Below are 13,479 nucleotides of genomic sequence, written 5' to 3'. Positions count from 1 at the left end.
GAAGAATTCTTCACAAACCCACATCCCCTTCCTCCACAAACTCCTGGCTAAACCACAAAGCACTTTCAGCAGGAGAATTCATTACAGGAAATCTTTTTTTTCCCCTGCTGACTGCAATTAGACTTTACGATAACACTGCTCTGTATAAATAGGGACATATACATTCTGTTCTGTATTTATTGACCATAATGTTAATCTACTAAAATACCAGCAATGCACACTAATCTACAGTCTCTTTGGTTGTAGACCTGAAGGCATTGATATGATCATTCACTTTCATTCTCTCTTTTTATTGTTATTTCAACTAGGCTTATGTAAAACCTTATGTACGTAAGTTCCAACCAGTATATATAATCATGTACATAGAAAGATTATATTATTATTTTGCAAAGTTTTTAACTCGTTAGTGCACCTTAATCTGCATTTCTCAGTTCTTTAAAAAAAATTCTCAATATTCTTCTACACCTTGTTGCATATGCATTGTTGTATGTCTGTGAACTGGATGCAGTACCATCTATCTATCTATCTATCTATCTATCTATCTATCTATCTATCTATCTATCTATCTATCTATCTATCTTTCTATCTATCTATCTATCTATCTATCTATCTATCTATCTATCTATCTATCTATCTATCTATCTATCATCTATCTATCTATCTATCTATCTATCTATCTATCTATCTATCTATCTATCTATCTATCTATCTATCTATCCCTTAATTTATCTATGCTTCACTCATTCCTTACTTCTGTCTAAATATTATAAAATAGATTTCTTGATATAAATATATAAATATATATGCTGTTTTCAAAACTGTTCAACATTATTGTTTTTATTCAAACAGAAACAATAATAATAAGACATTGGAAAACATGATGTGAAACATGTATTAAAGTAGTTTTAGCAACATTATCAGCAACATGGCAAATCATACTTTCAATACTGTTGCATTGAAAATATGAAAGCTCATCTGATGAGGATAGAAAAGAACACATTTTTACCAGAAGCATGCTTAATGGAAAAGTACAAACTAGTGAACTAGTGAACTAGTTAGCTATCTAGCCAACAAGCTATAAGGTAAATATGACTTCTTTGGGATCTATGGTAATGCTGGCAGAGCAAAATTGAAGAAATATTGCACTCACAGTCATACAGTTATTCAATTAAATTTGATTTGTGTAGCACTTTTAATAATGTACATTGTCTCAAAGCAGCTTTAAATAATTAAACAGATTAATATTATTAAATGTATAAATCAGGTCATATAAGTCTATTCCTAATTAGCAAGCCGATGTCCACAGTGGCAAGAAAAAACTCCCTGTGATGGAATGAGGAAGAAAGCTTGAGATGACTCAAGAGACACATCTGGGTGACACAAAATGTCAGTTCAGTGTAGTTCTATCTTTTCTGAGATCAACAGCTGGCCAGTGATGGTCACTACTGAACATCTGAATAATAAACCTGATCATCAGCAAGAATAATCTAATATAAAAATGATGGCCTGCTGTATAACGCCACCATCTCCTGCTAACGACCACGTGAGGGCGCAGTTCTGCGCATGCGCGTTTAAGCTCCGTGCGTCAACTTGTCAGGTCCAGTGTTGTTTCAGCGGTATTGGGGCAAACTAGCAAATATCAAGTAGACGCAGTATTAAAACACGAAGGTAAGAACCGACTGGGAAAATGCTTCGTTGATTTTCTTGCTTAGTTATATTCTTATATAGATCCACAACGCGTTTTTGTACATGTTTTATTCCGCCGTGACCTATAAATGGTTGCATGACGACGTTAAATAACGTAAACAACGTCACAGACAAGAGAGCTGTATTTATGCTAATGCTAATGCGCGCGCGCGTGTGTTTACTGATATAAAGCATTATATTTTCTTACAATAACATTTGCTTTGCTTTGAATTTATAATAAAACAATAGTTACATAGACAAATCAAGACAGACTTATGCCCTGTAGTAGTATTATATAACACACATTATATAAAGAGAGATTTTCTGAAATGACATTCATGACTTATTTATTGTACATGATAATTTCTGAATGTTTTATAATTATTTGTGTGTGTATATAAAGGTCCCACTTTAAGGAATTATGTTACAATAGACAAATTTTTTTAATACTATTCCAGCACTTACAGTGCAAATGTAAGGGAATGTTGATTATAATGTATTATAATGAATGAATTATGTAATATAATATAATGTGTAATATAATATATAAATAATGTATAATTATAATGGACCCTGAAGAGAAAGTGTAAAACAGCTCTAGATCAATTGGTACAACAAATACGCACAGGTAAAAAATATACATACAATGGAGCCTTAATATTACCACTCCAGTAACAAGGAAAAGGACAAGTAGCTTTTATTTCTGAGTGCATTTAAGAGAATAGTAATGATGTTTAATAAAATCTCATGTGTGCAAAAAAATACAGGAAATCTAAAGATTTTGATTAATCCAAACACACACAAAAAAAACATGACTTGCATAAACATTTTATTTGCTGTGTCACATGCCTTTGTTAAGCGATGTTTGTGTAAGATGACCAGTTATTTTATACATTTTACAGCCTTTTACAGATATTAACTGATGCTTTCTGCTTCAAAGATATTTTTCCTCTTTCTCCCTTAATTGCAGTCATGGGCAAGTCAATTTTCTCTTTGCCAAGTCAAAAATGTGAGAGCCAGGAGAAGCTGGCATCCGATGATCATCATTCCCATCAATCATCAGAAGAGGAGGATAAAAATGATATCTCTCAGTTCCCTTATGTTGAGTTCACAGGAAGGGACAGTGTCACCTGTCCCACGTGTCAAGGAACAGGAAGAATACCAAGAGGTAACTTAATGTTAACTAGGAAATCATATACTATTGAATGAGAGAGGGTTTTTTCCCTCAAAGAGGGTTTATGTATTCTTTTCATTTGGCTAGAGGTGCTTAAGATCACTTTGGTGAATATATTTTTATTGTTTATTATAATAATGTATATTCTTACTTATATAGAGAACTGGAACCAGAAGGGGTTTATATACAATTCTTAAGATGTTTCCAGCACCAATTTACATAAATTACTTACATTAGCAGCCAGTTTGGAACAATTTATCAGCTTATCAGGAAACCTAACATTGTCAAAGTTTACTCTGGGTCTCAAGTTTCTCAAGTATCACTTAACACCCTTCTGGTTCAAGCCGTCATTGTGGTGCAACGCAACTCTAGCACTTCCATCAATATCTCATGAACTTCGTCAGTGACGATAGAAGAGGGTTTAAGCATAAGTTGTAATAATGTGTATTTCTCTTTTGCTCAGAACAAGAAAATCAGCTTGTTGCCTTGATACCATACAGCGACCAAAGACTGAGACCAAGACGAACGTATGTTTCACCAGCACAATCCTTTTTCAAAGATTTATTAGCGAACTGTCTATAGTCTATACTCCTCAGCTAAAATTTCTAGTTAAACAGTTTGCAATTTGTCCTGTCTATTTTTTGCGGAAGAATGAAATGCATGTTCACTTTTTTAACATCAGATGTATGAAATATTACAGCATGCCGCCACACTAATTGAAGCCCCTTCGGTAGACAGTTTATTACAATGTTATACATATATTATAGTTTTTTTTTCTGTGCAATAATAAGTGACTGGTTTTGAGACATAACTGCATAATTCTCTTATTGGAAAAATTCCCTGTGTTCTAATCCTAATGAGCAAACTTGTGTTTTTTTACAGTAAGCTGTATGTTAGCTTGTCAGTGGTGTTGTGTCTCCTGCTTTCTGGCCTGGCTGTGTTTTTCCTCTTCCCCCGCACCATTGATGTCGCCTACGTTGGTGTGAAATCTACATATGTCCAGTTTGATACACAGCATCGAATCATCTATCTGAACATTACAGTGAGACGTTTTGTCTTTTTCATTGATTTATTTCTTTATATATATATATATATATATATATATATATATATATATATATATATATATATATATTATATATATATATTCAAAATGTATTATGAAGGCTGCATTACATGGCATGTTACTCTGTGAATAGAATTGTGTAACCATTTGGCTGTGCAGTTATATTCCATTATACTCATGCTTCAGATACTGAACAAATTTTTTTACTCAGTGTTTTTCTAGGTTAATGTGAAGAAGTGGTGTGTCATTTTGAGCTTTTTGGAATTAACAAAGTTTATTGTTGTTTCATTTCAGAACACTCTGAACATTACTAATAACAACTACTATCCAGTACAAGTGGCAAACATCACAGCGCAGGTGCAGTTCTATAAAACAGTGATCGGAAAGTCATTTGTGAGCAATTTGACAAGCGTGATGCCCCTAGACATGCAGCAGGTGTGTAAATTCCTCATTTGTGGCATGTTTTCAGTTAAAAATGTCACTTTACTTTCACATCCACATGCAAATTTGAATGCCCCCCCAAAATGTGCTTCATGCTCTATAGACTATTGTTTAACCTTTGAAATTCAGGCAAAAGCTAAGAGGCGTAATATGTAATGGTTTTATTTAATCCTCTGAAGTTGCTGCTTATTACACCGTTATTCAGCTGTTATTCGTCTGTGTATATTTAAATGTATATGAGGTGGGGAAACAAAGTCCCTCAACAAACGATGACTTAAGCCTTGAGGGATAAATATGATTTTCATACATAGTGAATATCAGTCTTTAGGAAAGTTATTGTTGAGTTGTTAATCACTATAAAACTGTATTTGTTGTAAATTTGTAGTTATTTTTAAAAGAGGAAGATATGTATGTTTATAAATGATGCTTTAGAATTATAAAGTAGAACAATTTCACACCCACCCATACATAGCTATTAGGATGGAGTGTCCTGTATCCAAATTGGGATGACTAACAATATGTATGTAGTTACATTGGTGTGAATGTAAATCTGGCAGGTCTTTTAAGAGGTTATATTTCCCTTAAAGCTTTTATAATATGCTCAAGGCTATGGGTGTAGCCTGTGGCTACAGTGATTGTGTCCTGTTGTCTGTTAGTCATTAGGCTAGTTTAAAGAGTGCCTTTAAATGTTGTTTTTTAGATCCTGTTCAAAGTGAGTCATCAGTTCCCTCATGAACTCAAGATAACAACGGAGCATAGCAATGAGTCTACTGATGAATTGACACAAATAAATAGACAGTATAAAACTGGTATAGTGTATTTGAATGTATACTTCCTCTCTGAGAGGTTTTATAGACTTACATCCTATGAGTACACTTTATAGTTTTTATAGCAAACATCTTACCTTTTATCTTTCCTTGCATTTTAACTGCCTTAACATTGACTATATAATCAGCTGGCTCAATGCTGTGTACATTGTGCACTTTGGTTTTACAACAAATACAATACCCTCTGTATTCTTTTCAGGTTGATTTCTCCGTTTCCACAGTCATAGCCAATGAGATGAGCTACATATAGTAAGTATTTTTGAGTTTTGACATATTTGACATACTTTGAGTTTCCTATATTCATTATTCATTACAGTTTTATGTGTGGGTGTGTGCGTGAAATGTTGTCTTTGTCTTTCAGTGACTTTTGTACCATGCAGTCCATAAAAGTGCACAACATTGTAGTCATCTTGCAGTAAGTACATGAGAACCGAGTAGAAGAGTACTGTTCATTCACAATCCTTTTACCACAGTGCTACTGAATGCTTGGTTCTGATTGGTCAGAAGGTGTTGAGCAATTTTTATAACGATGGTTCGGGTAGTAGTTTCAGTTATAGGGCAGATGTATATTTGCATACTCATAAATGGGTTAAAATGAAGATTGTGACATTCTCTGGGAGGAGATTTTTATATAGAATTTATGAAAGAAGTCTAAAAAATGACATGAGAAAAAGAGATGCTGGTAAAGGAGTTGTAATTGGTAAGGTATTTGTGATAAGATGAATGCAATTGTTTCATGAATGTTCCACAATAACTAAATCTTAATATAACATTTTTTTTTTATAAAAGAAATGATAAATGTTATAGGGGAATAAAACCCTGTGTCAGGCTGCATCACAGCACCTTGTTGTTGGTGTCGTTTTTAAATGCAAGCCTTATTGTGTTTTTACCTTCAATCGTTGGTATCAGTCATTTACCCCAGTTTTAAGTGCATTTAATCATTATTGCATTATAATCTATTGTAATGTAATATTGACAATTCAGAAGGCTATCATGTAAATTTAAATATGACCAGTATTTATAACTTATTTTTTTATTAATGCGCCATTTGCTTTGTACTCATTTCTGGCCGACCCCTAAAGGTCATAGATAAGCGTTGTTTTGATAAATTGTGGCAGGAAAAACAATCATTTTGGTCAGATTAGTGCAGGCCCATATTTAACAATGACACATGTACACACTGGTTCATTGTGCTTTAATGTACTGTGAGTCATTACAAGTCCTAAAATGATCATAATATTTAGCAAGATATTATCTATGTTTGATCTATGAAGTATTATAAGAGCGTAAAAGATTTTCACACTCGGGTCAAGTTTTATAAAAGCATCATAAAGACCATAAAATTAAGTATTAAGGTAGAGAATGTTTAATATGAAGCTTACTTTACAATTCTGTTAACATGCCCTTAGAAACTCTGCCTTGTATTGCAGTTTATTTTATACCTTCACATTATTCTGTGGTCTGTGTTCCTCAGGATGACCGTCACCACTGTGTACTTTGGCCACGCTGAACAGGTCTCTCAGGAGAGTTACCTTTACGTGGACTGCGGCACAAACTCCACCAGTCTCAAGGGACACATGACAGTGATAGAGTGACGCTTTAGAGCTTAAACCCCAGCTGGAAGATAGCAGAGTTTTTCTGAGCAGTTTCTGGTGCTGTGCATGCTCATGTCAGGAAGATGCCAAAGCCAGAATTCTCTCCGACGTATTTATGAATGACTTTTGTAGATAGTTTAAATTGCAGATGAAGTTGTTCTCACTTATGACCGCAGTGATTTGTTGGTCCACTGTGGTTCTCACGTCGTTGCATACCTCACTTTGCCCAGGAAGAGTTTAAGATGGAAAAGGAACATAACCACACATGAGCATTACTCGCTGTGTATAAGTCACATAGAGCCTGGAGAGTTTTATGAACCACTGATTTTTTTTTTCCGTTATAAGCTAGATAGATTTTATGTCTAGACAGAAACTTATGAAATCTAACCTGTTTTTTTTTTTTTTTATATACATTTTGCAAATATTTATTTAATAGATAAATGGGAAATTTAAAAAAGCAGTGTTCTCAATCATATGGGGGGATGTGGGGGCTCTTAGACATGCAAACCAGATGGAAAAAAATATATATAAAAAGTTCTGATAAGTTGCTGTAAATATTATTAATTTAAATGTGCAAGCTAAACTATTAAGTGAAGCTGGGATTTTTTTTTTTAAATAATCATTATAAAATGAATCGAAGAAAATATACATTCACCTTGACATATTTGACAAAAAAGTCTCAATTTCAATCAACATTTTTTAAGCATCATTACATTTTTTGTCTGATGTGAAATTAAAAGAATGTTCTATTTAAAAAAAGCAGTGTTTTTAATATATATTTGACTCTTTAGTCAGTTAGTGTATTACAGATAATTATATTTATTTGTATTCTAAAATATAGTTTGATAATATTAAAAACTGTTTAAACTGTTTTTTTTTTTTCTGCCTTCTCCTCTTGTTATGGCTAATCATCATAGATATAGCATTTCCCAACATTTGATTAAAACAGCACTACAGGTGTGAAAAGTACATGCTATTTTTTCTTACTGGTTGTGTCAACAGGATATGTTTTTGGTTTTGTTCTAGTTTGCAGAATTAGACTGTCATGATAATTAGTGCAGGAACCCACAATAGACAGTGCAAGTATTAAAGAGTGCATCAGGATCAGACTGTGCAGCAAGATATCACACAGTGGAGAATAGACACTGCATATTAAAGCTATTCGAGTGGAAATGAGCTGAAGAAAGAGGCCTTATATTTGACTATGTTGCAGTTTTATGTAACACGTGTGTTTGGGTTAATATGGGATCTATTACTGATATTGTGAATTTCATTCTAGGTGGAAGTGAGATTTCTGTGTGCATTCTTCATCCCTTTATTCACTCTTGTCTTTATCCAGCTGTAAAAATGGATAATCTTGACTGTAATTAAATTGAAGGATTGGGGTAGAAAAGAGCTAGTCTCCGTTATTCCACTAGGGGGCAGAATATAGCAATAAACACGGCTAATGAAAAAAAAAAAGAATCCTCATGCTCATTTATTTATCAACTTATTCATTTATCGTCTCTGCCTAAATTATATTCATTAGTATTGTCTGGGCTAATTTTGTACAGTTTCAAGAAAATAAATCCTAATTACATTTTCATGAGAAAGTGAAAATATCTTATTTGCATGCACTTTTTTAAACGAATATAATAGGAATAATATGAAATGCATGGTCGTTTTGGCAAAGACAAATCCTACGGGAAATAACTATAGTGATTATATAATATATAGGATCGCATATGAAAGTTCTTAATATCTGGAATATCATTAATATGATAAGAGGGCATAATTATATATTAAATAATGGCATAATTGCTGATAAAGTCCACTGGTAATTATAGCAGTATAATTCTGATCTGAGATTATACCTATAATTATACTATAACTATTATCGTTTAACTTTAATTTTCTTCTCCAGATTATTTTGTACCTCGGTATATTTATTAACAACGCCACATTTACCAGTTACCATTTACCAGTAGAAGTGATCTGTTTATCTCAGTAAGGTGATAATAACTGGGACTGCGTGTTAGTATAATTACAGTTATTTATAAGGCAGCGCATTAATTTAGGGTGATAAAACGGACCGGAACTACTTGACACCATCCAGCAAACCGGATTGCTGGATGCGGTATAAACAGGTGTTAGACTGCCACCTGGTGGTGGAGGTGTGAAATAGAACAACATGCGATGGATAACTGTTCAAATTCAGGTATTGATCATGGTATTTTATATTAATGACATTGTGTAACGGGCAGGGCATATGGGCACATAGGGCACACAGGGAGTAGATAGATAGATAGATAGATAGATAGATAGATAGATAGATAGATAGATAGATAGATAGACAGACAGACAGACAGACAGACAGACAGACAGACAGACAGACAGACAGACAGACAGACAAGGAATATTAAAGGGGAGCTTTTTTAAATACCAAATGGAAATTGTAATGTTGTAATTGTAAGGTACAGCAAAGTACAAGGTGTAAATATACATGATAATCCTGTAGCTTTTCAGAGCTAAAGTGAATGGTGTGTATTTATCCCTGATGAGCAGCCATGGCGACTGTGGCAAGGAAAAGCTCCCTTAGATGTTATGAGGAAGAAACCTTGAGAGGAACCAGATCAAAAGCTGAACACATCCTCATTCGAGTGACATCAAGAGTGTGATTATAAATCTTTTAACAATACAGAACACTGGAGAGTGAGAACTAACATTAAAATCAAAAGTTATTTTTTAAGTTTACACGAGATGGCGCCATTTCTTCCCTTTCGAAACAGTTTAGAGTTTTTTTATTTGTGTGAATATTAATGTACATATATTTACATTGCAAATAATACATGTACATTTTCTCTGAGTTGCTTTATCAATTTGGAATTGGTGTCTGTGTTAGTATACTATTTAAAGTAGTTATACCCCAAAACACATAAAGAAAAAAGACTCTTGAGGGATCAGCTATGGCATCTGTTAATGCCATTAGAGAAATCTCTTGCTTTCTTCTTCCTTCTTCTTTCCTGTTATGGTTCCTGTAAAAACACCTGAAAAAACAGTCAGTGATTCTGACATATTATTCAAAAGCCCAGGAAAAGTTCAAGAGCTTTTTTTTTAAATACTTGGACACAAACCTTGTGACATCTGCATAAAAATAAATTTGGCTGAAACTTTACAGTATTAAAAGTATTTCATTTAATAATTACAATGTAAACTGCAGTAGTAAAAACTGATGAAGCTGAAAGTATGTCTTGTCAATATGTCACTATGGCAAAAAAAAAAGATAATCCCAGTACCGTCATCATTATTAAAACATGAGCAAAAGATGTAAAAGTCACTTTCTGTAACAGTTTTCTGATCTTACATGCAGATAATTTTCTTGTCTTGTTTGAGAGACAGAAATACATTAACTCAGGTCTTAAAACACTGAGTTGTTTTTACTTTGAGTGATTTGGTGCACATCTGGAAAAGGCATTTCCTTACATCTGGGAATGTGATATTTTACAAATAGTCCATGAACATTTCAAGAGAGACTGTAACCATGTTTGTGGACTAAAGTTTAAAGAGACATGGCCAGGCTTTATGGCTGTTAGTCGGTTTATGAGTGTGGAGTATACAATTGGCATTTCATTGTGTTTTTTGTTGTTGTTTTTTACACATATGATAGCAGCAATTTGATTAATTTTGTGATGAAATGCTTATTTGTTAAAATAAGTATCACAGTAAAATATACAATTAGACTTAAATTGGTGTAAAAGAGATTTGGGGTATATAAATAAATCACACACACTTCACTCTCTTTATGTTTCAGTCATATTCTCTCCTCCTCATGGCTCAGTGTCATTCCTCCTCTCTCCTGCAGGTGTGCTGTAGAACCGGGGGCATATCCAGAGAGCTAGACACCATTCCCAGACCCTCACTCTTGTCTGCTCCTTGTGTGTGTGTGTGAGTGTTTCTGGATACGAGAATGGCAGTGTTTAATCAGTCATCGTCACTGCTCTGGAGTTATCTCTGTATGGTCACACTGGCTCTGATGGCTGGTGTGTGTCTGGGAGGATCTGACTCGCCCCGAGGCGTCTCCTTACCTTTTGTGTTCGACCTGAAAGCAGTGTGTGATCCACCATGCAGACATGCTGGGATCTGTATCCGAAACAACACCTGCTTGTGCTCACGGGGTTATGAAGGAGAGAGCTGCCAGTATGGTGATGTTTCCATTTATTACTCATATAATAAGTGTTGGAGGGTGTGAGGAGTGTATGTGTGTGTTAATTGGTGTATGTTTCTATTTTGGTTATTAAATAGAATTTAATAAAATTTTACTGAAATTCCTCGCATCCCTTTTGTTAAATTTTGTTAATAGTATGATGGTTGATTTTCAGCTAACTGTGAACCAAAGTGTAAAAATGGGGGTGAATGTCTCCGACCTGGAAAGTGCAGATGTCCTCCAGGACTTGGAGGAAAATATTGTGAAAAAGGTATTTTTTTATGTTTAACAGTACAGATTTCACATTTACAAGACAAAAGAGACAAAATAAAAGGTGGGACTGTGAGTGGAAGCTGTGAAGGTGTGAATAAAGAAATGAACAGATATATAGAAAAAAAGAATGAATGGATAACTAACCTTGGAGGGACTGTGTTAAATAGTGACATGTGATGATGGCTGCTGGAATGGAGGAGAATGCATTGCAGTGAACGGACAGGCCAAGTGCATTTGTCCCTCCAGCTGGACTGGATCCAAATGCCAGGAAGGTTTGTTGATTTACTCTACTAATAATTCAAAATCAAATGTTATCATGAAGAAAGTGGTGGGGAGTGAAATCTTGTTCAATTAATGGGAAATGTGGCATTCAACTGATTCCTTATAACAAACTTCTCTAAACTCACATCATTAGACTTAAAATAAACACATTATAGGTAGATCTGCTTTTATACTAAGGATGAAGTTTAATAAACTAATTTTTTTAGATTTTTATTAATATCAGTTTAGCAGTTTTTACACTAATGTGATACTTGTGAAAGAAATTACCGTATGAGAATACACTTTCTGACTAAATGGCATTTGTGTGTGTGTGTGTGCTGGTTTAGCAATCTGTCCTCAGGGTTGTCAGAATGAAGGCAGCTGTGTGGCTCCAGGAATTTGCAGCTGTCCAGAGGGATGGTTAGGGGGAGCCTGTCACATCGGTGAGCCAAAACTCTTGAGCTTGTCTGCTTTCTTTAATGCTGATCTCAACACAACACATTTGCCATTATGGACATTATTTTTCCTCCACAGCTGTGTGTAAGAAGTCGTGTCTTAATGGTGGGAAGTGTGTGTCTCCAGACAAGTGTCGTTGTCGCACTGCGTTTTCTGGCCCCCAGTGTGAGGACAGAAAAAAGCTCTTTTGATCTCTGCAATTACACTCCCTCAGAGCTGGAGACTTGACCAACATGGTGCTCTACATTTAAATTTGTTCGGTCATTCGTACGTTTTACATTTGTTTTCATATATAAACAAATTTGTTATATTTTATGTATGCTGTGTGATAATATGACATTTAATGAATTAATGTAGGTTTAAGTTTGTGTGTGTATAATGTGTGTCCGGTTCAAAACTTGGCATTACTTTTGGATATTATAATGGACATTCGATTCAGTGGTACTGTACACTATCTCAGCTACATTTGTTTTTGTCTGCTTTCATGACAGTAACAAAATAAAAAAAATATCTGACAGAAAACATATTTTCTGTAATTGTGTCATTTTTATTAGCAGCTTAAAGCATAATTGAGTAAAAACTGATTAATAAAGAAATTAAATAATCATAATGTTTGATCATTATTAAAAACTGTAACATATAAATACATAAGTAACAAATAAATGTAAAGTTTTAGTAAATTACAAATCCTAATATAATTGGAAGTGGTTCAGCTCTCAGTCAATTTAATTATGCCCTTGTGCCACAGAACATAGAGTATATTTCCTAAAACTGATGTTGGGCCCATTTAATATTTAGAACTATTTACATATTAACATCTATATGTTTAATTGATTTCTTCTTTTTTTATTCTTCTTTAGACAGAATTGGATTAGAGAATGAAGGATTCTGGTCTGCTTCTGAAATCATGTTCAATATTCTTTATTTAATTACTTTTACTTAAGTTTTATATCTATTTTCTATCTATCTATCTATCTATCTATCTATCTATCTATCTATCTATCTATCTATCTATCTATCTATCTATCTATCTATCTATCTATCTATCTATCTATCTACCACAGCATGGCTGAATGCTCATGTTTAACGCTGATCAGGAAATTATATATATATACACACATATATATATATATATATATATATATATATATATATATATATATATATATATATATATATATATATATATATACATATATATATATATATATATATATATATATATATATATATATATACACACATACATATATATATGTGTGTGTGTGTGTATATTAATTCTTCTAATTATATTAACACTTGTTTGGTGGACATATCACTAAATATAATGTTAAACAGATTATTCTATTTTTCCCCCAGTATCAGGCTTTATTACTGTTAAAATGTTTTTTGCAATGGTTTCTTACTTCTATAATGCAACTGATGACTGACAGTGTTTTTGTATATTGTATATAAGTATAAATGGCTAAAAAAAACAACTAACACTGAAATGGATTATATCCTTTTGACAGTCCTGT

At 33.5% G+C, this 13,479-nt stretch overlaps 2 protein-coding genes across 2 annotated transcripts; both read left to right on the top strand.

Moving 5' to 3' along the window:
• Positions 1-1,402: 1,402 nt before the first annotated feature.
• Positions 1,403-8,182, top strand: tmem106ba (transmembrane protein 106Ba). The gene is made up of 8 exons (XM_046863597.1): positions 1,403-1,668; positions 2,657-2,854; positions 3,324-3,387; positions 3,743-3,902; positions 4,221-4,361; positions 5,394-5,443; positions 5,556-5,609; positions 6,669-8,182. The coding sequence occupies exons 2-8, from the start codon at positions 2,659-2,661 to the stop codon at positions 6,787-6,789; spliced, it is 786 nt and encodes a 261-aa protein (XP_046719553.1). The 5' UTR covers positions 1,403-1,668; positions 2,657-2,658; the 3' UTR covers positions 6,790-8,182.
• A 754-nt stretch (positions 8,183-8,936) lies between these two features.
• Positions 8,937-12,475, top strand: vwde (von Willebrand factor D and EGF domains). The gene is made up of 6 exons (XM_046863224.1): positions 8,937-8,986; positions 10,631-10,970; positions 11,148-11,243; positions 11,413-11,517; positions 11,854-11,949; positions 12,041-12,475. The coding sequence occupies exons 2-6, from the start codon at positions 10,736-10,738 to the stop codon at positions 12,151-12,153; spliced, it is 645 nt and encodes a 214-aa protein (XP_046719180.1). The 5' UTR covers positions 8,937-8,986; positions 10,631-10,735; the 3' UTR covers positions 12,154-12,475.
• Positions 12,476-13,479: the final 1,004 nt, after the last annotated feature.

Source organism: Silurus meridionalis, chromosome 12 (assembly GCF_014805685.1).
Source record: "Silurus meridionalis isolate SWU-2019-XX chromosome 12, ASM1480568v1, whole genome shotgun sequence".
Classification (NCBI taxonomy): Eukaryota; Metazoa; Chordata; class Actinopteri; order Siluriformes; family Siluridae; genus Silurus; species Silurus meridionalis.
This window is presented reverse-complemented; position numbering and strand designations above follow the sequence as displayed.

What these genes read in the sequence shown, in the direction of transcription:
- tmem106ba (XM_046863597.1), top strand. Translation starts at nt 2,659, where the DNA reads ATGGGCAAGTCAATTTTCTCTTTGCCAAGTCAAAAATGTGAGAGCCAG. An exon ending in AACAGGAAGAATACCAAGAG is followed by an intron (nt 2,855 to 3,323) that starts GTAACTTAATGT and finishes TCTTTTGCTCAG; the next exon opens with AACAAGAAAATCAGCTTGTT. An exon ending in AATGAGATGAGCTACATATA is followed by an intron (nt 5,444 to 5,555) that starts GTAAGTATTTTT and finishes TTTGTCTTTCAG; the next exon opens with TGACTTTTGTACCATGCAGT.
- vwde (XM_046863224.1), top strand. Translation starts at nt 10,736, where the DNA reads ATGGCAGTGTTTAATCAGTCATCGTCACTGCTCTGGAGTTATCTCTGT. An exon ending in AGGAAAATATTGTGAAAAAG is followed by an intron (nt 11,244 to 11,412) that starts GTATTTTTTTAT and finishes TGTGTTAAATAG; the next exon opens with TGACATGTGATGATGGCTGC. An exon ending in AGGGGGAGCCTGTCACATCG is followed by an intron (nt 11,950 to 12,040) that starts GTGAGCCAAAAC and finishes TTTCCTCCACAG; the next exon opens with CTGTGTGTAAGAAGTCGTGT.